Source organism: Mauremys reevesii, linkage group 2 (genome assembly GCF_016161935.1).
Source record: "Mauremys reevesii isolate NIE-2019 linkage group 2, ASM1616193v1, whole genome shotgun sequence".
NCBI classification, from domain to species: Eukaryota; Metazoa; Chordata; order Testudines; family Geoemydidae; genus Mauremys; species Mauremys reevesii.
Window position 1 is genome coordinate 179,805,969 of NC_052624.1, and position 26,228 is coordinate 179,832,196.

Genomic DNA, 26,228 nt, shown 5'->3' on the forward strand with positions numbered 1-26,228 from the left:
TAAAATAACTCTGCTCAAGCTGGCTTTAGTAAGGTAGCAATAATTACCAATCGAGCCATGACAGGATTTTTCCTTTTTTTGTTGAGTTAATTTTACAGGGGAAACTGTGAATAGGTGAAACAGATTCCTAGTTGAGCACTGAAAGAAGTTGACAATAATAGGACAATTTTTCAGCTGGTGCAAATCTAGGTAGCTCCACCAGAGTCAACAGAGCTATGCAGATTTATCAAAGCTAAAGATCTGACCCAATATATTTATGCAAAAACTGCGTGACTATATGCAAACAAAAATATCTAACAAGTTATTCCTTTGTACTTGGATATTCTCAATCACCCTTCTTTAATTTATTCGTCTCATAACTATTTAGATTAAATGCCTTCACTAGATTCAGGACACACATGTAGAGTTCCTAATATTTTGCCTATTCCGATTTTGTAGGTGTCCTAGCCAATTATAGAAAAATTGAGGACTGAAGATGAAAACTGGGACAGGCAGTGGGTATAAAGCAATACCACATGTGCTCTAGGAGTAGGAGAGGCTTCTCACCCTAATGATTGTCAAAAAGCAATTAAACAAGGTGGTGAGACCATCCATGTGATCAGAAAAAATTCAGTAGGTATTTTTGTTTCTCATGATTCTTTGGTGTCAGTAAAAGGGTAGGAGAACAGTAAGCTTGAAAGTTTTACATAATTTAGTCAGACAGACAAGACAACAGGTAATTTTGGGTAAATTCAGAGCATTTTTAGGTAGCTTCACATACATCCTTGACAATAGAGAGACAGAGTGGGTGAGGTAATATATTTTATTGGACCAACTTCTGCTGATGAGATAGACAAGCTTTCGAGTTTACCAAAAGCTCTTCTTCAGGTCTGGGAAATGTACTGAGAGGGTATATCCACACTACAATTAGACACCCACAAGCTGGCCTCTGTCAGCCAACTCGGGCTCATGGGGTTTGTGCAAAGGGGATGTTTAATTGCGATGTAGATATTCAGGCTGCAGCCTGAGCTCTGGGACCCTCCCATCTTGCAGGGTCCTGGAGCCTGGGCTTCAACCCAAGCACGAACATCTACCCTGCAATTAAGTAGCCCCTTATCCCAAGTCAGCTGGCATGGGCCAACCAGGGGTTTTTAATTGCAGTGTAGAATACGCAGAGTCCCACAGCTAAATACAATGTGGAACAGATTGTTTAGCATAAGTAGTTACCATAATATATATCAAGGGACCATTCAAGGTAAGTGGCCCATTAACACATCTCCAATTATATGGATGAAAGGAAAAAAAGTGGCGGGGGGGTTAAGTGGGTTATAGATTGCTGTAATGAGCCATAAATCCAGTTTCTCCATTCAGTCAATGATTTTTAGTGTCTAGAAAAGTTATGAATTTAAGCTCCATGGCTCCTCTTTTGAAGGTGTTGTACAGGTTTCCTTTGAAGAAACCCATATTTCAGGGCACCATTCAAAATCAAGTAAATGTTAACCACTTATGCTAAACAATCTGTTCCACCTTGTATTTAGCTGTGACACACTGAGGACATTTCCCAGACCTGAAAGCTCATCTCATCAGATCATCCTGAAGTTGATCCAATAAAAGATATTACCTCACTCACCTTGTCTCTCTAATATCCTGGGACCAATGCGGCTATTCCAACACTGCTCGACAACAGTATTCAGTCAGAGGTCGCTCACATACCATGAACACAAATGACAGTTTAATACAAAACTAATTAATTTAACCTGATTTTGTTTTTAAATTGTTAGATGAATAGGTAAAATTAGGCATTTTTTTTTATTTATGGACAGAGTCAATAGGTCTACAGTACAAAGAAAAACAGGAGTTCATGGAAACTTGGCCATTTCAGCCTCATATCTTCTTTAACAACCTCTACACTAGCTTCTCTTTCTTGCTTACACTACACAAATCCACCCTCAGATTCATCTCTAATCATCTCCTATTCTTTATGCTTGTCCAAAGCAGTAGTACTGAGAGGGTTCAGTGATCAGAACCTAAATGCCATAAGGCCAGTGGTTCTCAACCGGGGGTACACGTACTCCTGCTGGTACGGAGAGGTCTTCCAGAGGGCACATCAACTTGTCTAGATATTTGCCTAGTTTTACAACAGGCTACATAAAAAACACTAGCAAAGTCAGTACAAACTAAAATTTAATACAATTACTTGTTACAATTACCTGCTCTATATACTGAAATGTAAGTACAATATTTATATTCCAATTGATTTACTTTATAATTATATAGTAAAAATGAGAAAGTAAGCAATTTTTCAATAACAGTGTGCTGTGACACTTTTGTATTCTTATGTCTGATTTTGTAAGCAAGTAGTCTTTAAGTGGGGTGAAACTTGGGGTACGCAAGACTCCTGAAAAGGGTGCAGTAGTCTGGAAAGGGTCACACACACACACCCCTCTTCATACAGAGCTTACAATCTATGTGGGAGACAAGATGTGAAAACAACATATAGATGGGGGAAAACAAGGTTAACAGGGAGACCATTACTATTAGCACAATAGGCAGCGGTCACAGCAAACCAGTTCCCTTAGTGTTTTGTCTCCTGACTCTGTCTTTTATTGCCCCATTTAACTTAACCAATCTACATCCCACTCCTTCCAACCCCCCCCCCCAAAACAAACAAACAAACAAAAAACCCCACACACAAAAAGGTTGAAAACCTACTATGCAGTTATGATCACAGGTCACTGTCTGTTCTGTGCTGTACTACACAGCATCTACTTGTTCCTTTAGATTAAGTTCTTCAGGAAAGGATCTAGTTTGGCAAAGCATACCTTCTGTGCAACCCAGTGTATGCTTACAAGAGGCCCATGAACCATCAGATATTTCACCTTATTTCAAGAAACCAAGTTAATGACTTACAATATAATTAACATAGCAATCTCACTTTCCATACTTTGTTGTAAGAACTACCCACAGAACTAAATTCCTATCAACACACGTGACATTTCTTTACAGAACTCTAGATACACAGTGCTTCAAATTACTTTACCTCAGCTTGCGAGAGCTGTTCTTTCAGTTTTTCAACTTCTTCACGTAGTTCTCGAATGACCCTGGCATTTGGATCTTCATTTACCACAGCATGATTAACTATCCTTTTGGCTCTGTCTGCATATCTCAGCGTAGAGAGCGTTTCTTCATAATTGTCAGCTGATGGGCTAATTGTGGCTATCATGGCAGTTTGGCTGTTTCCTCCCAAATTGTCCTGTAAAGCATAATCTTCGAAAGTTTGAGGAATACAGGACAGATTAAAACATACCCCATGCTCTCTGTAGTCATAATGTGCCCTTGCAAAGAACGGATTTGAAATATGAATCACATCTATTTAGACACCAAAGTGCACTGATTAATTTTAATCTGATCTATAACTCAAACAATTTCTAGGTCTCAGTGCATTAGACATGATCCCATTACAGATTAGTACCGTAGGTAATAAGATATCACTGCTGGGAGAGCAAAAACAGCAGTAGAGAATCTGTTCCTAGTAATATGGAAAAAAGTCGGTAGCAGCAGCCACTCCCCAGCTCATTAAAATCAAGACCTGGTGTGTGTACACAAACTGTATGCTCTGATCCCACAACGCATCATGCTTACAGTTTGTTTATAACAGAGGTTTTCAAACTGTGGGGCATACCACTCCTGAGGAGTGCGGAGGAATGTCTGGGGGGGTCCAGCGCAGGGCCGGCCCCTCCCGATACCCAACCCCCTCTTGAGAGGAAGGTAGGAAACTACGTGTAGGAAATTTGTGTCTTTTTGCTCATGACCGTCATGCAGAGGAGCAGGCAGTGGCAAGACCAACGATGCACTTCCGCGTAGGTTGGGAATGGAGAGCAGCTCCTCCAACCTGAACATAGATCCCAACACTTCCCCACTCATGTGACAGGGATGGCTGTACTCCAATAGCTGCCCCCGTGATGACTTCACACTCCTGTTCTCAGCATTTAGCGCCAAAGTCAAACAGGCTGCCATTTTGAGCCACAGATAAGTGTGGGGAGAGAGGAAGTGCTGGGGGGGCTGCATGGACAGTGGCTCCTGGGACCAAAGGTGAGGGGGGTGGGATGGGGCTTGTATTGTCCCAGAGCTGCATGAGGTGCCCAAAGCGCTGTGCAGAGCTGCCCTCTGCCTATAGGTTCCTGCCACCTGGGTCTGCCTGAGCGGATTACAGGCAGTCTCCCCAGCCCACGTCAGAGTGGCGTGGTTCCCCCCGGGTGATGGAATCTGTCAACCTTCAAACAGCGTAAAGAAGTCCAGACAGGGGCCTCCGGGCCAGTGCTGCGGCAGAGGGGTGGGATCTCCACCTGCCGTGGACAGCCGCATGTGCCCCGGAAGGTTATTCCCTGCCCATGACTGCAGCTGTCCTGGCAAGCCACAGGCAATCTGGGCGCAGTCCAGGAAGGAGGCGCTGTCTGTACCACCCAAGCTGTGTTACTTCAGGATCACTGTGGCTCCTTCTCCACCCCTTGCTGCAGCCAGACCTCGAAGCAGGAGTCACTGAGGGGTGCAAAGCCAGGGCACCCAGTGGCTCACTGTGTAGAAGATGGCTTGCTCAACTGCCTGCCTGTTCAGAGTCTGGCATTCATAGGCTCACTGCACACTTTCCTGGGTGCAGCTCAGAGCTCTGCTCCCCTATGTGTGACCATAATGCCCCTCGCAGGACCCACACTGTGCTCCCTCACCCCCATCCAGGGCAGCGGCAGAGGCTTGGGTGAGCCCCACATGGCAAGGCTTGGGGCAGCCCTGCACAGCGGGGCTTGGAGACAGAGCGCCACCTCCACCCCGACTCACCTGAGTGGGCCACCTAGTCTGTGGGTCTCTTTCGTCTGGGTTGGGGAGTGGGGGCAACTACAAATTATAAGTCAAAGGGGGGCTCAGCTCAGAAAGTTTGAAAACCACTGGTCTACGGGGTGAAATGAGACCATGCATTACCTTGAGAAGCCAGGTTAGTACAGAATCTCTATAAGGCACAAACTTGTTTTTCCCCTTTCCTGCTGCTTGGTCAGCAAGTGATGATATAACCAATCCCAGCGTTGAGAGTGACCTAAGAAAATAGCAAAACATTAACAGCTTTGTATATATATTCCAAACAACAGGATTTGGTAAAAGGCAGAAGAGGAGGACAACCTGAAAGAGAACTAGACTCTGTGGTTTGCAGTTGTTCATATACAGTTTCTAAAGATCCCTGTTAAAGTAACCATATTTATAAAAAGAGAATTGGATTCAGAGAGCAGTCTAAGGCCTGGTCTACACTAAGGGGGGGGGGGGGGGGTCGAACTAGGTACGCAAGTTCAGCTACGCGAATAGCGTAGCTGAACTCGAAGTACCCTAGTTCGACTTACTTACCTGTCCAGACGCAGCGGGGTCGAACTCCGCGGCTCCAAGGTCAACTCCGCCACCGCCGTTCGCGGTGGTGGAGTTCCAGAGTCGACCGGAGCGCACGGGGAGTTCGAACTATCGCGTCTTGATTAGACGCGATAGTTCGAACTCGGAGAAGTCGAACTCACCGCGTCGACCTGCGCGGTGAGTATGGACCTGCCCCAAGTGGTTGCCTAGGATTCCATACTGCAACCTAATGAGACTAAACCCGAAAGTCTGGAGCTCAGTTAAAATATTACAATATTTTAAATACTTCAGCATGTGAGGTTACAGCATCTTATGTACCCTTCCTCACAGGCTAAAGTCCAAAGGTAAGAGACCTTTTGCCTCAATACTTCTTCATTAAGCACTGCCGATGGCGCTGTAGAGCTGAATAAGAGGGACTGAAGACAACAGAACTACTCACATGCTTAAGCATGTGCATAAATGTATGCAGGTTCTGGGCCTAAATTAGACTGACAAAATAGTTAAAGCAAAATAGGAAGTTAGCCTTGTTTTAAAGCAAAGATTCTTACTCCCACCACCATGTTCCCAATCCGCACATAAACCCTTTACAAAGAATCAACTAATTAATGCTGATTGGATTGAGGAGCAGGTGGGAATAGTTGGCCCTTTATATATTCTACTTATATTTACATATTTTAATATACTATATAGATATATTTTTACATTCGTACTTACACATCATATACATGTGTAGGCAGCGCCATCACCATACGCTACAGCAGCGCAGCTGCACCAGTGCAGCTATGCTGCTGCAGCACTGTAAGTGTAAGCAAGCCCTTAGATGCAGGAACAGTGGGTCTTGGCACAGTGCCTATCAGAATGAGGCCATGACCCTGATTGGGGCCTTTGAGTGTTATTGCAATAAAAGCAGTAAATAATGGTCAAAAGATGTTGCCTAAAAGTGCTTTAATGAGAGATCTGAAGGAGTTCCAGCTGTTACAACTCTTATGGAAGATGTTCCAATATTGTGCAGCAGAAGGACATACTGGGATGTTATGAGAGGAGGCATGGATGGATGGAGTATAGACAAGGGAGTAGAAGGAAATAAGATTTAGGGAGGGACATGTCAATTTGTCCTTATGCTCACACATCCTAGCACAGGGGCGGCCAACTTGTGGCTCTGGAGCCACATGCGGCTCTTCAGAAGTCAATATGCAGCTCCTTGTTCAGGCACCGACTCTGGGGCTGGAGCTACAGGTGCCAACTTTCTGATGTGCTGGGGGTGCTCACTGCTCAACCTCTGGCTCTGCCACAGGCCCTGCCCCCACTCCACCCCTTACCACCCCCTCCCCTGAGCCTGCTATGCCCTCACTCCTCCCCACCCTCCAGAGCCTCCTGCACACCACAAAACATCTGATCAGGAGGTGTGGGGAGGGAGAGGGAGGCAATGATCATTGGGACTGCTGATGGGCAGGAGGCGCTGGGAGCGGGGGGAAGATGATGGGGGGCTGCTGACATATTACTGTGGCTCTTTGGCAATGTACATTGGCAATATACATTGGAAAATTCTGGCTCCTTCTCAGACACAGGTTGGCCACCCCGTCCTAGCATGTATATTTGCCTATCTGTACATAGAATACCAGTGTATGAATGACCATACCATGCAGCACAAAGGGGTATTTTAATTTTAAATTGTTGTATAAGTGAAAGTACACCAGCTTTTGTAGTACTGTCAGGGAAAACTGATCCCTGGATCCCTAATCTCTCATTTCCAGAGGCTGTGAAGATGGCAAATATTAGGGTGCCACACATTGCTCCAGACTAACCTCCCAAGACAATTAAGGAGCACCAATAGCAGACTCTTAAGGGTGTGCTGTTGAATATCCATCAGCTAGAGGAACAGTGGCAAAAACAGAAGACTCCTAGGAATAAGGAGAAATATAAAAACAAGAGAAAGTGGGAAAAGTTTCACCCAAGTAAGTAGTCCCAAGGAAAACACTGAAGCAGGGGTCGGCAACCTTTCAGATGTGGTGTGCCGAGTCTTCATTTATTCACTCTAATTTAAGGTTTCGCGTGCCGGTAATACATTTAAATGTTTTTAGAAGGTCTCTCTCTATAAGTTTATAAACTATTGTTGTATGTAAAGTAAACAAGTTTTTAAAAATGTTTAAGAAGCTTCATTTAAAATTAAACTAAAATGCAGATCTTATCAGTTTAGTGCAGTGGTTCTTAACCTGGGGTGAACGCACCCACTGGGGCAGGGACAGTGCAAGGACATTTTGCGCCCCCGGCGAAACTTCCACCTTGCCGCCCCCTCCCCCCGTCCCTTGCACATCGGTTCACTGAGGGGTAAATCCCAATGAGCCTTTATAGACCCTAGGGGCCAGCCATGCCCATGGGCTGCTCCCCAGACCAGGTTCCTCCCCCCCGCCCACGAGCCCTCCCCACTCCACCCCGGTGACCCCTGCCCCAAGTCCACTCACTGGGTTAGCCAGGCTTGGGCCGCTGCAGAAGCTCAACAGGGAGGAGCTGCCTTCCAGAGGCACTGGAGAGCCAGAGTGTCCCGCTTGCGGCAGCAGTGAGTCCCAGCCATGGAGGAGCCGGCACGATGCAGGGGGCCAGCAGCCTTGCAAAGGTGGCAGCGCCGCTAGCGGGGAGCAGCTATGCCCCCCTGCCCCTCCTGCCCAGGCTGCAGCCCGGCGCCCCCCAGGGACTCCTGCAGGCTGCAGTGGATGTATGTGGGCGCCGGCTCCCCCCTCACCTAGGGTTACCATATTTCAACAATCAAAAGAGAGGGGAGAGCCCTGCCCTAGCCCCACCCCCATCCACTCCCTCCTACTTCCCACCCCGACTGCCCCAGTCAGAACCCCCAAACCTCTCCCCTGCTCCTTGTCCCCTGACTGCCCCCTCCTGGGACCTCTGCCCCTAACTGCCCCCAGAACCCCACCCCCTACCTAAGCCTCCCTGCTCCTTGTCTCCTGACTGCCCCCTCCTGAGACCTCCCCCACCCTAACTGCCCCCAGGACCCTACCCCCTACCTGTCCCCTGACTGCCCCAACTCTTATCCACACCCCCGCCCTCAGACAGACCCCTGGGACTCCCACAGCTCATCCAACCATTCCCTGCCCCCTGACAGGACCCCCAGAACTCCCGACTCATTCAACCCTCCCCCTGCTCCCTGACTGCCCCCCGGGACTCCCCTTACCATGCCCATGCTGGTCAGACGCTGGCTCCACGTGGAGCAAAACTCCATGTGGAAAGCTGAGGCAGCCGGAGGGGGGGAGCTGTGGAAGGGGTGGCAGCGGCTCACATTTCTGGGAGCCACAGAACCTGAGCACGGTGATGGGGGAGCCAGGGGGGTTTCTACAGCAGATGCATGTGGGCGGCGGTCCCCGTGCACCCCCCTCAGACTCTGTGGCTCCTGGGAGAGTGAGCCGCCGCCACTGCCCCACCCGCAGCAGGCCCAGGGCCCTGCACCCCGATGGCTCACACTCCCGGGGGCCGCAGAATCCGAGCATGGTGAGGTGGGAGCTGGGGGCCACGCCTGCTGCCGGTTTGGGGACCCAGCTGCCGGCCCCCTGTCCCGCTCAGCCTCCTGCCAGCCTGGGGTTCTGTTCACTCAGACGGCAGTGGGCTGAGCGGGGCCGGCAGCCGGGACCCCGGCTGGCAGCCGCGTGCCAGGCAAAATTGGCTCGCATGCCGTAGGTTGCCGACCCCTGCACTAAAGCAACCTCTGCACCCAAAACTGGGTAAAATGGGGATAACGATAGTGACCTCTTTTGTAAGAAGCTTTGAGATTTACCAATGAAAATTGCTACACAAGAGCTAGGTATTATTATTATTATTAATAATACAATACAATCTGTTTTATACAGCTAATTGTTAACAAATGTAATACCACCGAAATGAACATCCCTTAAAAATACAAATGAAGAAATTGTAACAAAAGCCATTGTCTAAACATTGTAAGGGAAGTATTATGAGAAATGTCTGCAATAAAATAATTACACGATTCCAGTGTCTACTTTGCCTCATAACTCACAATGCACTGGAGATGTGTAATTACTTTAATCTAATCTACACGCTGTTGTCTGATATTGCTTACATAATGCCCTTTAACAAAAACCACCACCACCACCCAATAAGCTGGGACAGTTCAGAAAGAGTAAGTTTACTTGGCAGCCTGGTGCAGAATACATGAAAGAGAGTCGCTTCTGTGGGTTTCACATTTTCAACATCCCTTTTTCCTTATGCATGACTGGGCTCACTTGTTATTGTGCAGTTGGAGGCCTGCACATTCGAAACAAGTGCCTAAGTCTGCAGTGGTAGAGGTGGTGCTTGCTTATCAGAGAGGAGAACGCTGCACTGAATGGCATAGTTTCAGCCCATTTTCAGAGGGTTTTCATTGACATTTAGTAAATAGAACCCAGCTACTGCTCCTAGTATTATGAAAGCTACTCAGAACACAGTATTGTGGGCAATTTTGTTTTCAAAGGCTTACTTAGTACACCTCTACCCCGATATAATGCGGTTCAATATAAAGCAAATTCGGATATAATGCAGTAAAGCAGCGCTCTGGGGGGCGGGGCTGCTTTACCTCGTTATATCCGAATTCATGTTACCACAAGCAGTTCCTCAGGGAGGGAGGAGAAGCAGAGCTGCGGCGCGCTCGTGGGAGGAGGCGGAGCGGAGGTGAGCTGGGGCGGGAGGGCCCCGGGAAGGCCGGGCCGGCCCCGGGAAGGCCCGCAGCAAGTAACAGGGGGCACAGAGGAACCGCTCCCCACTCCAGCTCATCTCCACCTCCTGCCCTGAGCGTGCCGCCGCCCCGCCGCTCCGCCCCCCCCCCCCCATTAAGGCTTGCCGGGCCAAACAGCTGATTGGCACAGCAAGCCTGGGAGGGAGGGAGAAGTGGAGCGGCAGCAGCACGCTCAGGGAGGAGGCGGAGGCAGAGCGAAGGTGAGCTGGGGCACGGAGCGGTTCCTCTCCCTACCCCAATATAACGCAGTCTCACCTATAACACGGTGAAATTTTTTGGCTTCTGAGGAACGCGTTATATCGGGGTAAAGGTGTAGTTACAATTATGATAGCAACAACTGTGGTTTTACTAAAAAGCATCGCAATTACGGCCTGTTTAAGAAGAGTGCTTTAACTCTTGGCAGGCACTAATCAATGGCTGATTTAGTCTGTGCCTCTTATTATGCGTTTTCTAGAGATTCCCCAGATACATTGCAAAGGACTGTGGGGTACTGCTGCCCCTATGGTCAGTATGCTAGCCAGTACTCTACTGGGAGAGAAGCAGGCACAGTCAGCTCTTCTGAAGATCTTTGCAAGGACCGAGGAAGACAGTTATGGGGCAGGTCCCTTGAAAACCCTGATGGAGGGGAGACAAGTAGCCACCCAGCACCCTCTGGAAGGAAGGCTGGAGAGGGCCATCTTCTTATGTTTTTTTTATATACAAAGAGAAGTCATATCTGGATGACTGTAAGCCTGAATGACTTATTTTAGGTTAAGGTAAATAACTAGAGAAAACAAATAAAGTTTCAGTGAGAGAGCACAATGTGTGCATCTCCTTTAAAAGGAGTTGCACTACCTCTGAGACCAAAACAGAAGCGCTCTCTGCAGAAAGCAGACTCCTGGGTCTAATACACTGATAGCAAGATCTAAGACTTAAATAATGCAAGTTATTTCTGGAGCTGATGGGGATGGAGCAAACTATCCCTACCCTCCAAAGCATTCCCAAAAATAAAAGGAGTGCCTGAGGTAGGATGAGCTGTGGGGGAGAGAAGGGGAGGATATAACTGAAGAAGCGTCTATTTCATCCACAGTGTTTGCTTTTATGTAGAAACTGAACTTCCAAGCAAATCTGCAGGAACTGGTTAGATGCCACAGAAGTCGCCCTGCAAAATTTTTGGTTTATGTGGTTGTACTGTAGGGTTTGCCCAGCCCTGTAAATGCATGTCAGACTGCTTTGCCTTCCTTTATTTTCACATTCTCATCCAAAACAGTTACATATAGCAATCAATATGGATTATATTCTAATGCAGTGGTTCTCAAACTAGGGCCGCTGCTTGTTCAGGGAAAGCCCCTGGTGGACTGGGCCAGGCCCGTTTGTTTACCTGCTGCGTCCGCAGGTTCGGCTGATCAGAGCTCCCACTGGCCGCGGTTTGCGGGAAGCAGCACGGGCTGAGGGATGTGCTGTCCGCCCTTCCTGCAGCCCCCATTAGCCTGGAGGCAGGTAAACAAACTGGCCCACCAGGGGCTTTCCCTGAACAAGCAGTGGCCCTAGTTTGAGAACCACTGTTCTAATCGATTATTGCCATTTCAAGCAATTATAGCCACTCTGCTGTTGAATCATTATAAAAAAACCTAGGATACTTTACAAGTCAGTCAAATTCACTGTCCACTGTTATAAAATGTGTTGATTATCGTAAGATGGTGTGTTGCTAAAATTTTCCGTGCCATTTTGGAAATCTCAACTGTTGTGTCTGCCCCAGAGAGCTCACTATCTATTTCAGATACATACTATTCTGAGTGACAATACAAAGTATGTGTGCTACACATTATTAACACATAGGAGAAATGGTTTATGCTCAGTGTTCTGTGAAAATCAGTTCTAGTAGCACAACGTCTAGAAACAAACTTTAATTATTGGTTGCAATGCACTTTCAGAACGAGAGGGAAAAATCTACCTCTCTCAAAATAAAAATGTCTTTTTTCCCCAAGTGCAAAACAAATACGAGTTCTGTGGCTTCTTGTAAGTGAAAGAGTTAGACAATTCTACAAGGTGTCAGGAAAGAGAGGTAAAGAACACGACAGTACAACACTAAAGAAATTCTCTTCAGCCTTCAAGCATGAAATGGAGTTCCAAATAGAGAGCAGTGAATAAATGGATGAAGGGGATATAGACTTGTACCATGCAAGAACTTAACTTGGGGTAAAAGTACATACAGAAATGAATGAAGAGGGATTTTTTTTTCTATTCTCTTTTTAGAAATATTTCAAAGTAAAATTTAGTACTCCTGAAAGATCTGAAATCTCTCTCTCTATCCACAGAAAAGATACAGCATGGACAGAGCAAGATTCCAAAACTGCCACCACAATAAAGGATGTAAAGCCTGACTTGGAGGGATCAGGTTATAGGGAAAAGTGAGGAGAGTTCACTCCCAATGCCCATTCAGTTCTCGGTATATATGCCATGACTGCCAGCATGAATGGCAATTAGCGTCTGTTGTGACAATGGTCTTTGTGATGTGTCACTTTTCCACTAGGCGCTAGACTGAGACAACCAACTCATTTCCCGTAGGCCTGTGACCAACCATGAGATTCCTTTTGACCAGAAACTAAAACTAACAGCTGGAATTGAATCAGTGACCTTGAGGGTTAAGACTCCACATACCGCACTACCAACCTAAAGCCATCCAGTTTCCCATCACATGTAGTGATTCTTAACCTTACTGTGCCAATCATGTAAACTTGTTAACATGACACCCTTATGCAAAGTAGATTGGTGTTTACAGAAGAATCTCTGTACCTGTCCAGCTTCTAAAAGAGGTTAGGTTTTTAATATTATAGTATAAATGTTGTTGAAATATACCTCTGCTGTCCTGCTCCCCTTACAGAGAACCAAAAAAAAGTTTTATGGAAACTTTTAAAATTGGTAATTGAAAAAAAAAGCTAGGTTTGGATGCTGCATTTTATCTCATTTTTCCCAAGGAAATTAATATATTTAAGACAATGGTGATATCATGCTAAGTATTTGTTTTGTGGAATAACACAGTAGTTATGGTAGCAAAATCCCCTATAAATTGTCATTGCTTGAGTTACAGATGCCCCTAGGCAACCTTAAACTTACACATCTTCATTGTGACCTATTTTTCTTAAACTGTGAATTATACTCTTACATATTTTTAGCAAATGTTGGAGCAAAGCCATCCAGTTTTCACCTAATTTTTTATGGTTTGTATTCTTCCTTTTATGGCTTACATTCTTTCAAAGATGAGATTGCTACATGTGTCTGTGGAAAGGGTGTGTAAATGAATCACAAAGGTGTATTCTTTAAGACTGCTGTTGTCACTTTTTCCAAATAAGCAGCACAAAGATCTCACCTGAATCATGTATGAATCAGGTTCCCTACGTCAATGTATAATGTGGTGTTCAGCACATAGTTGCTGAAAAAACGTAATTAACTGCTTGTTCACCAGAAGCATCACTTGAAGTGATTTATGACAAATGATTCCAGGCAGGCAGGCAGTGAAACACTAATCTTGGAAGATTCGTTTTTACACTTCATATTTGCCAGTGTCCTTACTTGTTTATGTTGCTGCCTTCCTTCAGACGGTCTCCTGCAGCTCCTGTTTTAGACACTCTCTCGCTACCAGCCAAATCCACCAGGCTGACCTTGCTGACTTTCTCTCCAGAATTCTAGAAGAATGAAACATAGGAGATAAATAGCCAAGAAATGTGAATACAAAATGCTAAAGAACCAGATATACTTGCAGTACTTAAATCCTGCTGTTTTATGAGCAGTGCATTATGAACAGTGACAAACTAGAGAAGTGAGCTGTAGCTCACGAAAGCTCATGCTAAAATAAATTTGTTAGTCTTTATGGTGCCACAAGTACTCCTGTTCTTTTTACGGATACAGACTAACACGGCTGCTACTCTGAAACCTGAAGAAAAAGGAATTCCCATAAAGCTTTTTAATTTTTTTAAACAGTTACTCTCATATCACTTTATCCCTAAGGATTGCACCACTTATGAAATAGCATTAACTATGGTGTAAGTTCAATAACTTTACTGGCACGGTAAGCTAGTAAAGTGTTGCCAATGCTAATGCAGCAAAAATCTTCTGTCTAGGACAGGTTTTACAGTAGTCAGTCTTAAACAGCATGCTCATCTCTCATTTGGTAACTGGTTGCTTCCATAGTTTTCCTTGTACATTTAATTTCAATCTGAATCATCATCTCTACTAGATGAGCTAAGGGAATCAAAGTGTTTCAATTTGACTGAAAAAATTATTTGAGGATGGATTACCTTTTAGGTACCAATGGAAAATAGTTCAAGTTACAATAAAGACAGGATATGTCTATACTGCAATCAGGGAGTGTGGTTAACACTAGCTTGGGTTTGTCTACACATTCTGCAATCTAGCTACGGTGGGTACAATTAGCAGTGAAGCCAGGGCAGCATGTGCTTCAGTGAGGGCTGTACAAGCCCACCCAGGATGCTGGGAACTTATTTGGGTGCCTTGCTGGGCCTTGCTGCTGTAGCTTCACTGCTATTGGTAACCCGTGCTAGCTTGAGTAAAGCTAGCTCAGATATAGCTACACATGCTGCAATCACACTTCCAACTGCAGTGCACTCACACTCTTGGTTCGTCTTTTCTTTTGTCTTTAAGAGAATACTCACGTGTCCTACCTTCCCACACAAATAATAACCCTAACGGGATCAAAGGAAAGGGTAATGTAATATCATAGAGGAAACTGTGTCCCCAGGTGACATTATGACTCTTAAGGCAGAGGCAAAAAATTCTACCCCTCAGGAGTCAAGGCAGCTTAAGTTTTAAAATGGTAGGCCATTTGTGTCTCTTTATCCCAGATTAAGCAGTGCTACCTATAGACATAACAGTATGCGTCCTGACAATGGACTTCAATTGTGTTCTCCATGTTTCCTTTAAATTTATCACCCTTGAAATATAAATCCTGGAGGCTGAGTGGCTGAAAGGAGAATCCCTCTTATTTCAAAACAAGGATCACCACAAACACGCACTTACACCAGACTGCAGGTCATAAAGTGTCTGAGTTACTACAATATTGAATACAGCATGAGAGCGGCTGCTTTCCTCATTCATGTTGGTTGCAGCAACCGTTCGAGATTTGTTTCCCTCCGACATCAGGGACTCAATATCCTGGAGAATACACATAGTAAAAAGGGATGTTAAGATAAAAGTGGGTGAAATTGTTCTTCCCACTAAACAAAATTCTCATTAACATAGAAAAGATGAGGACCTTCTCCATACATTTTGAGATATATAGAGTACAAAGGGTGCATAATTTGATAGGCTGAAGTTATTCACACCACTAAATTTTTAAGTGCTGTACAAGTCATATTTGTTTAATGCCAGTAATTAGGCCAATAGAAAACCATTTAGACAGATGAACACAACGTGTTTCTTCAGTGAGCCGCACTAATACTATCTTCACTTAATTGGCTCAAAGGGTTACCTCACTTAGAGACCGTACCTTTCTACATGTATAAAACCAAAGGCAATTATGTTGAGTTCGATACATGTGCTTTCTGACTCTCCTGAGCAAATGTGCATTAAAAAAAAAAAAGTTGTGAAAATTCACACTAGCAAAATGTTCTTTTGGAGAGGATTGATTGCATTTGGTTTCCCCTTAGCTAACATAATTCATAAAAACTGGAACCACAGAAACTGCAATCTGTCAATGACTGAGAGAAACTGCTTCTTTCATTTATTTGAGCTTTAATATTATATTCAACACATATTATCTAAGTGAACTAGAAGGTAGTTTTCATGCTTACATTGTGTACATCTGCCTCAGAAGTATACAAGTCTCTGAAAAGAGTGGTCTTTCCTCCTTTAGTAGTACATGAAAAGTATTAGTGAAGATTTTCTGCCATTTTTTAAAAATACTTAAACAGGTTTTTCATCCAATTTCCTTTATAAAGAAAGCTCCATGCAGCGTGTACAGCATTTCTGTAAATATTACCTTTTATTGTCTTTTATAAACCCTAGAAACATAACATTTTCAAAAGAGTCAGAGTGACTTCTGCAGCTATGGTAAACTCTAATACAAATAATATGCATAATATGCATAATACAAGAAAAGTGTAACCAATGGGCAGAAAACAATGAAAATAATAAAGAAATATTGGCAAACTTAACACATTGGCTACATATACACTGTAATCTCCAAAAACAAAGAGCCTGATACTGCTGCCACAGAAGTCAACAGGAATTTTTCCATTGATTTCCATGGGGGAAAAAAGATCAGGCCAAAAGCTTTTAATTGAAATAAATAATTCTGAGTCTTCAGGCAGACATTTCTGTGACTGTCAATAATGAAGCCAAATATTAGAACATGTAAATCATCTCAAAGAACCAAAACATCAGAGTAGATACTGGTTTACATAGTACAAAATTCCTTATCACCCTGTTTACAGAAATGTTATTTAGATATTTGTCATCAGTTTATATTTACCTCAAAGTTAGTAACAGCCAGCTGAGACAAGCCATCTACATATGGCCCCAATACTTTGTGCTCTCGAACCTTAAGGGACTGCCGGCTCCTTAGGAACAAAGCAGGGTGTTATTCAAAAATCATCCCATAGCAATCTATTATTATGAACTTTATTGGTTAAAAAAGAAATCCATGAAAGTAATTGTCTGAAGTGCCAATACATCAGCTATAGAACTTAGAGATCCATTTTTAAAATTCTGTGTTTTTTTTAAATGATTAAAGTAATAGCAAAACCACCTTCCAGATAAACTCTGTATTTGTTTTGCTTTTATTTCTATTGTTAATCTACCTACTAGGTTTTAATCATTATAATGTGAATTTTTATTTAAATGCACACACTTGTTGGAGGGGTGGGGTGGGGTGGGGATAGGGGGTTAGAACAGACCCTGAAATGCTTCATATTACTTTTTTCTCTAGACAAAAATGGAAAAACAAAAATCCAGGATGTGATAGAGCAAATCAAGGAAGAAACTCAAAACTTTATATTTTTTCACACTTTATCCAAATGTAACAACCTAATCTTTAAATTGTATCTGTTAGTTGACATATACAATTCTGTATATATTGGGCACATATTCACAGTCAGGTTTAAAAACAAAAAACAAAACCAGAAACCTATCCAGAGAACTAAACCCACCTGCCAGGGCAAATACAAAGTATAAGGGATGGCAAGTGGCTCTCAGTGAAGTCCATGGGACAAAGACGCTCAGCCCCTATCCGTGGCTGCTGGGATGGGGGAAGGTTCTAGGATTTATCACCTAATAAATACAATTAAGTCAACCACTACATATTTACATATTCTCATGCGTCTGACGAAGTGGGTATTCATCCACGAAAGCTTATGCTCTAATATATCTGTCAGTCTATAAGGTGCCACAGGACTCTTCGTTGCTTTTTACATATTTAGAGTTTGTCTACACTTAAAAGGCTACAGTGGCACAGCTGCACCGCTATAGTGCTTCCATGTAGACACACCTACACCTATAGGAGGGATTCTACCACCAGCATAGGTAATCTACCTCCCCAAAAGGCAGTAGCTACGTCGACAGAAGAATTCTTCCATTGACCTAGCGCCATCTACACAGGGACTTAGGCCAGTTTAATGACAATGATCAGGGGTGTGGATTTTTCACACCCCTGACTGATGTAGTTAACCTGACCTAATTTTCTATTGAAGATCAAGACTTAGGCTTTACAAACCCTCTTCTAAGACTCCCTCCTGTATATCAGTCTCATTGTGACTACCAGGAGAAGTTATTTTCCAACTCCAGAATTCCCTGACTACTTCTCCCCCTGCTTCTGGTGTTCCAGTCCTCTTCCCCTGTGAATACCTGTACACCTTGCCTCATAGCTTTTCCAAACAGAGTGAAAGTGACATGATTTCTCATTTCATTGCTATACAGGGTTTTCAATAGAAGAAACTGACCAGAGTCAGTTACAGTAGAACCTCAGAGTTACGGACACCTTGGGCATGGAGGCGGTTCGTAAATGAAATGTTCCGTAACTCTGAACTAGCCATTATGGACATCAGCCATGGGGGAGTGGGGCTGCAGCCGGAGGGTAGGGGGCTCAGGGCTTCTGCCCTGCAGGAGCACTAGGACTCAGAGCTTTAGACCTGGTGGGGGCACTGGGGCTCAGGGCTTCAGCCCCACGGCTCCGCTCCCAGTTTCAGCCTCGAGGAGGGCACCATGGCTCAGGGCTTCAGCCTTGCAGCTCTGTTCCTGGTTTCTGCCCCGTGGGGGGCACCGTAGCTCCCCACAGTTCCACTCCCAGTTTCAGCTGGGGGGGGTGGGGGAGGCAGGGCTCGAGGCTTTAGCTACGGGGAGAGCGCTGAGGCTAAAACAGGCACTCCCCTCGTAGCTAAAGCCCCAAACCTCGGCACCCTCCACAGGGCTCAAGCCCCAACCTTAAGTGCCCCCCATGGGGCCAAAGCCCTGAGCCTTGACTCTCCCCATACTGTGGCTGAAGCCCTGAGCCCCAGGGCTAAAGCCCCACAGCAGTACAGTATCTGCTGGATTTTTTTGGGGTGGGGTGGGGGCTGGGGTCTCTGCTGCTGCCTGATTGATTACTTTCAGTTCCACATGGTATCCAGTTGACCAATAAGTCCCTAACTCTGGTGTTCATATCTTTGAGGTTCTACTGTACTTTCATTCTGATGCACTATGAGCATTAAATAGGACACTTAAGTTTCTGCATTCTCAGAAGTCAGCACAGCATTGGTTTACATTTACAAGGTTATTTTTGGAACCATAAGAGTGAGGTTTTTTTAATGCAGAAACTGATGGTTTAGGTCTCCTCTGCTTGCCAGAGAAAGCGTCACATTTGACAATGGAGAGTATGACTGGATTTTTCATTTGTTGTCCATATCTAATTCTATACAAATGAAGGATAATGCTCTGAATAAAATGTCTTTAATTTGTTTTTTAGTTTTCTCATAAATATTCATTCTTTTAAATACAGGGAACTAGGAGAGAAAGTTTCAAGGATCATCACTGATGTCTAGTTATAGTGAATGGCTGGATAGACACATGTAATATGTAACACAAAGTAAGTGCTTATATTAGTTTATGTCCAGTTTTAGGGGATAGATTTTTTGTTTTATTTTGTTTTGAGGGAGTACAGTGGGGAGGGGAGACAAAAGTCATCTAATGAGTTTCAGGCCTAATCCGACATTCCTATCACAATCAGAACTCCTAGTGAAATAATTAGGAGTATGGGGTGTGTAATGAAGGATGCAGGATTGGGCCGTCTTTTCCCTTGTAAGGCTTCCACAAGCACTGCAAGCTGTTAAGAGAAATTGTAAGTCACATATTTCTATAAAATAATGACATATGTTAGCTAGTATATATCAGGAGTTGCCATATATCACACAGCCACAAATAAGGAAGAATCAAGTTGCCCCAATGTATTGATGAGTTTGATATGCCTTTTTAGTTTTCTGTATTTCCCCACCCCTTACAATCATATATTTACTCTGTTTAGTGTTCTTGGTCCTTGAAAATTAATCTACATTTCCTAAAAAGAAAATACTTCTCTATAAAAACATTGTCTTACAAAATATACAAAATTTGAGAATGCTGCTGATATTCAAGGTTACACTTCTGCAACTATGGCAATAAATATTCAAATACATTCAGCCCTTCTTCCCCATGTAAAAGGAAAGCATTCTTTTCCTGTCTTAAATGGATGTATATTGACATAGTGTGTGGTTTTCAACAGCTGTACTAAGCTGATCCAAAAGTGACTGCATTTCTACAGTTAATGAAGTGACTAGTTAAAAGTTGCTATTTTAAGCATCTATTCAAACAGATACAAGTAAGGAAGGGTATGTCTACACAAACTACAGCGGCACAGCTGCAGCATTTCAGTGTAGATACTGTCAATGCCAACGGGAGGGTTCTCCCATTGGCATAGGTAATCCACCTCCCCAAGAGGCAGTAGCTAGGTCAGCAGAAGAATTCTTCCGCCAACCTAGTGCTGTCTACACAGGGAGTTAGGCTGACATAACTACATTGCTCAGGGGGGTAAAAAATCCACACTCCTGATTGGATTAGTTACGCTGACCTAATTTTCCAGTATAGACCAAACCTAAATCAACATCATCATGTCCACGCTTTACAAACTTGGTATTATTTGAGAACTGTTCACTTTAACATTTTGGTCATGTGATACTTCCTGAACAAGTTTTATACATATACAAGTTCACAAAAGCTTCTCAAATCCTTCCAAAGTGGGTAGTTCTATGTTGCAGTCTCAACTAATATAAAAACTACTCACCCTTTAGGGTCTAACAGATCTCTGACCTTCTCATTATAGATTTCCATATAGGACACTTCAACTTTAAAAGTCTGAGATTCATTTTCTTCTACAGAGATTCTCTGAAATAAAGCACCGCAGAGCCGTGGGATCAGGCCGAGCTGCTCTGCATTGCCCATCATTGAGAAGGATTTTCCTGAACCTAGAGAAAAGCAAAGGGGAAGATAAATTGAATGTTTTAAAGCATCCTGCAATTTCTCAAATAGTCACTAAATTATTCACACAATGTATGTTTTCCTCCCCCTTTTGTTCTTCAAGAAGCACCTAAGAGAACAAAGTGACTTGGAGGACACCAAGCAGTCAGCATGTTCATCTGAGTACAAAAGAAAAGAAATAGGTAAATCAATACAGGAATCCTTCACAACACCTCTACCACAACTGCCATTTATTGGCAACCCTTGTTGTCAGTCTCACCTAACACACACAAAAGAATGGATGGGCACAGGATATGAATTTCCAATTCAATCCTAGACGGTGGCTCCTGCAGGTAGAAACTAAACATCCATTTACAACTGTGTAAGGAATATTGCACTGCCACTGGCCTTGCTGAACCCATTCTGTGTTTAAATAGAGGATGACTTCAGTTTCCAGAGCTGTCAATCAAGTACTTAGTTAAAAATGAAACAGAGGATATAATACTGTAGTAAAACAATGGTGTTTGAAGGGTTTTTTATTTTTACTGTTTTCCATAGAATTTTTAGATTCTCTTTTTAGTTCGAATATTTTTGTTTAATTCCCCCACACACACTTGCAAAGAAGCCATCTCCACCTTTTTCTCAGTTCAACAGAAGACTCTCTCACCTGTCTGTCCATAGGCAAAAATACAAGCATTATATCCCTGAAAGGCCTTTTCAAGAATTCCTTCTCCAAGGCACTTAAACACCACTTCTTGACCTAAAATAAACAAAAACAAAATAGCAAATCACAAAGAAACACCACAGTTTATTTAAAATAAAGGAGCAGGATTCTTAAACCTTGAGTAAATTGTGATTTTACTAACATGGAAATCTAAAAGGAAATTTTTGTTCTTCTGAGAGCATTGCTAAGGAAGAAAAACCATCATTATTAACACACAAAAATCAAAATGGCCAAGATTTCAAGCCTGGTTGCCTAAAACTGGCACCACAAGCTATATTTAAGTATTTTTAAAAAGTTGCCTAGTTTTCATAGGTCCTGAGCACTTCACATTTACTTCAATGAGAACTACAGGCATCCAACACCTCTGAAAATCAAGCAACTAAAATTAGGTGCCTAGAAAAGAATCTAGGTGGCTAAACTTTAAGGCAACCAAGTGTGAACATTTTAGCCAGTATGCATTCTTGAATTACAAAAATACACATGGAGTGTAGTAGCAAAATTGCTAATTACTGCAGCATCACTATTATAATGTGTTAGTGTCCCAGTTTAAAGAACACTTACTAGAGATTGTCCCAGCTATTCACTCTTGTGATCTGGTTCTCAAGTTTCAATAAAAGCCAGTTATTTTTCTTCCCATGTCAAGGTGACACCTTGAGCAAAATGAAAGAACTGAGATTCTGTCTAGGGATGATATGTATATTATTGGGCTGAATGGCTTAGCTTAGCATATACTGCAGCCTCTCTCTTTTTTTTTCTGGTAAGTATTAGTTGAAAATCTAGATACAAAGATCCTATATGAAAATCCTCTGTTGTGTACAACAGTCATAGAAGATTAAGCTCTATGAGCCAAGATATGGAAGTAGGAACAGTGGATGTCATCCAAAAGTTCAGACTCTGTGCACCACCAACGGGGTAAGTATGTTGTGTATTTTGAGCTCTGCTTTGGGAAGTGTGCCATCTACATCGACTCCCAAAATAAGCAGTGTTGAGTTAAGGGTGGGGTTTTTACCTAGTTTGGGGCGGGGGCGTGTGTGTGTGTGTGCGCGCGCGCGTGTGTGTGTAACCTTTTACACACTGCATAGTGATTTTGTAGAATATTTGATGGTCATTGCTGCTTATCTCTTATTGAAGTCTGAGCTGTTAAAACACTGAAGTGCAACTAGCCAAATTCTTCCTTGGTTTAGCGGATATGCTGATGAGTTTAACTGCTCTCAGCTAAGGCATATTTTGAGAGATCAAAAGCATTTTTATTTATATATACACACAAATGACAATATTTGACTAAACAAAATATTGTGATTCATGTGTGTATATAAATAAAAATCGATTTTGATCCCACAACACATTCCTGATCTGAGAGCAGTTAAATTCATCAGCATATCTGCTAAGTACAGGAAATGTATGTCTAGTTGCACTTCAAAATGTTTAAACAGCTCAGTCTTAAATAAGAGATAAGTAGCAATGACCATCAAATATTCTACAAAAATATTCTACTATGCAGCGTGTAAAAAGTTAAAAACAAACCTCCCATCCTTAACTTGACACTGCTTACACAGAGGGAGAGAAAAAGAGGAGAACCCCATTTGCTTTCCAGCATTGGATTGAATTACCTCAAGGTAAAAAGTATAAATTTCAAACAACACAAGGTGATGAATATATGGGATACAACATATATCTCCATGACTGGTAAGCAGACTCATATTTGAGTTATGAAATTCACAAGTCAAATGATGCAAGGATGTAGACAACTGCTGCAGTCTGGAATATGGCATTTTTGAAATTACCACAGATACATCAGTGTTCTGTTACCTCAATTCATCATATAAAAGATTTTCACTCATTTATAATATATTGAATGATACACATTGTCCAGTCAAAACTATTCTCTACAACTTGAAATTAGTCTTCTTTACAGGCACGTCATTACCCATTAGCAGCTTAAAACAATCAGCAACTTCCTTTATTAGTGTCAGATTTCTGTGCCACAAATCTGCCAAATAATTAAAAATTTAGTCACTTCATGCCTTAGAAACAATTTTGCTGAAATACGCACTTTCTTTCTTCCCATATTTTTACTGCTAGTGAAATGCAGATGAAAACAGGATCTTTGTGGCTTAAGAGATTGTTTCCTCCTGCAGTTTACTTTTTGGTTGAAGTCACAACCCTCCACAATATTGCAACCATCTCCACAGTAAGTAATTGGGATGTCTTTCTTAGATGCTATGGTGATAAGCACTATAGAAAACACTAAAACAGACAGTTATCACGGATATTTGGGTGACGAATATGCAGCACCAATTAGAGGATCTAAGAATGCACAAACTTGCTTCTTCAGCCAACTCCTGATGGCACATTCTGGAGTTATCAAAGCATTCATTTCACAGGGAGCCACTTGCTTTTCTGCCAGATAAGAGTGCAAAGTTAAATGGTGATTGAGGTTGAATATGTATATTTCAAAGAGAGTAAAATTAAAATTCAGTAGTGAGCTTGTGGGGAAAGAAAACAGGAAATATCAAAAAAATTCTATTTCGGTACAGAAGACGCATTGCACCCACTCCTGACCAGTAATAAAAGAGGAGGACCTCCAGCCTATCCCAAAAGAGAAGATGGAAATAAAGTGGTATGGAACATGTGTGACAGACATAATCTGGCCTGCAGAATCTTTATTACTGATGACAATGCAGATGTAGGCAAGACCATAGCTTGACTCACAAGACCAGTTGAGTTTTTGCAGGGCTGGCAATCAGGAAAAAAATAAATAAAAAAAAATTGAGCACCACTTGCTCTGGAAGACATTCAGACACTGGTACAGAAACCTAAAGTGGCGTTTTTACAGAGTCACTTTTCAGAGCAGACCCACTCTAATATAGATGTATAGAATATTGTTTAGTCTAGATGTTAAACTGTTAAGGAATAAAATGAAACTTACTTTCAAAATGCCTTCACAAGAAAAAAAGAAGAATTTCAATTTCTATTATGTGGAATTATTAATTATTATTATTATTTTGCTAATGCAGTGGTATTGTTGATGGTAACTGCATGGAAACCAGGAAATTCTGAGCTATGGTTCCCACAGAAACCTCATCTCTTTCCTTTTTCATTAGTTTTTTTTTTTTAATTTTCATTAGAGGTTTTTTTGTTAAATTGTCACAAATTCTATGAGAATTATATAAAATTATGTAAATGTACATCTATGATTATAGAAAGTAAATGAAGTGCCTTTGTATTATACCGCTATATATTGTATTTGCTGAATAATCCCATGCTGTCCACTGTTAATACTTTGCATTTCTATAGGACGTGTCATCAAAGTACTTTTTAAAAGTGGGTAGAACATCATTAAAATTCCATTTTACAGATAGCATAAGTCAATTTACCCTTCCACAGAGTGAATCTTTGACAGATTTGGGAGCAAAACAGGTTTCCCAACTCATGGCATTATACCCATTGTCCTAACCACAGCTCCTCTTTACAATAGAGCAAGTGAAAATGACAGGCTTGTTTACACGAATATGTGGTTTGTGGCAAGCTGGGGTATAAATCTACCCTGCACTAGTCTGCCGTGCACTAAGCATTGCTATAGACTCTGCTGCTGCACACTGAGGTGCTTAGTGCATTTTGATCCTTCTCTCTTTGAAACAGGAGTAGATTAATGTACACTAGGAAACTTTTAGTGTTGGGCAGGAAGGTCCATACAGACACTTAGTGCACAGCGGGCAAGTGAGAGAGAGAGAGAATATCACCTCAGTTTGCCACGAACTAAATGTCTGTGTAGACCAGGCCTGCACAACTCGTAAAGCAGCGAGGGCCATATTACTCCAAAGAAAACAGCTGAGGGCCGAAAACCCCCCCACCACCACCACCCAGACCTGAAACATAACCCTCCCCAGAACCGCCCACCCTGCGAAAACACCCCCCCAGCGCCACCCAGCCCCCCCCAAACACCCCTCCCCCAAGCGCTGCCCGCCCCACGGAAACAAACCCTCCTTCCCTAGCGCCGCCCCGCCAAAACAGCGGTATTGAACCTTGGTAATATGTTATAGCGGGCCCCTAAGGTAGTATAATTAAGGTAAAAGAAAAATGTCTTTTTGCTAGAAGTAGAATAAGATTTTCCCCCAACTTTGTAATCAATTGCTCTGTTGAATGAACGAGGTGCGACTGAGGAAGGCAGCACCTCCAGACAGCTGCAACCCTTGGAGAAGGGATGGGAGCCAGACCACATCAGTAGAACAGGTCAGCCACCGACTCGTAGCTCACTACCTCAGGCCCCCACCCCCTGCCGCCCGCTCTCCTGCTCAGCCCCCCACCCTCCCGGTTCGCCTGCCCCTCGCTGCCTTCTCAGCCCCATTGCCTACTCATCCCCGCCACTGCCGCCCGCTTGCCTCCTCAGCCCCACCCCCTGGCCAGTGATGAGCTGCCAAAATCTAAACAACTGGTTCCCTCCTCACCCCACAAGGGGGTTGTGGAGCGCCTCCCCGGGACTCCTGCCCCATCCAACCCCCCTGCGTTCCTTGATGCCCCCCCGGGACCTCCACTCCATCCACCCCCCTTCCCTGTCCCCTGACTGCCCCCCACTGCCCCATCCAACCCCTCCTCTCATTCCTGATGGCCCCCCGGGACTCCTGCCCCATCCAACCACCCCCATCTCCCTGTCCCATGACCACCCCGGAACCCCTGCCCCTGACTACCCCCTATCCAACCTCCCCCTCCTTCCTGACGGCCCTCCTGGGACCCTTGCCCCCATTCAACTCCCCTGTTCCACACCCTCTGACCACCCCGACCCGTAACAACTCCCCCACCCCCGCCCACTCCCCCGAACTCCCCTGTCCTCTATCCAACCCGCCCACTCCCTGCCCCCTTACTGCGCTGCCTGGAGGTGGCTGGCAGCACTACAGCCGCGCCGCTCGGCTGGAGCAGGGCTACTCCACTGCCGCACAGCGCCTG

At 43.7% G+C, this 26,228-nt stretch overlaps 1 protein-coding gene across 4 annotated transcripts in view; it reads right to left on the bottom strand.

The window, feature by feature from the left end:
* KIF13A (kinesin family member 13A) overlaps positions 1-26,228 on the bottom strand; it is a 198,636-nt gene that overhangs the window by 61,283 nt on the left and 111,125 nt on the right. For all 4 annotated transcript variants that reach the window (XM_039523229.1, XM_039523227.1, XM_039523230.1 and 1 more), the window contains exons 5-11: positions 21,228-21,320; positions 20,388-20,568; positions 16,572-16,659; positions 15,119-15,253; positions 13,655-13,767; positions 4,954-5,065; positions 3,020-3,232 (exon numbers count right to left, since the gene is read on the bottom strand). In XM_039523229.1, coding sequence (XP_039379163.1) covers positions 3,020-3,232; positions 4,954-5,065; positions 13,655-13,767; positions 15,119-15,253; positions 16,572-16,659; positions 20,388-20,568; positions 21,228-21,320 — 935 coding nt within the window. The remainder of the gene's footprint in view (positions 1-3,019; positions 3,233-4,953; positions 5,066-13,654; positions 13,768-15,118; positions 15,254-16,571; positions 16,660-20,387; positions 20,569-21,227; positions 21,321-26,228) is intronic.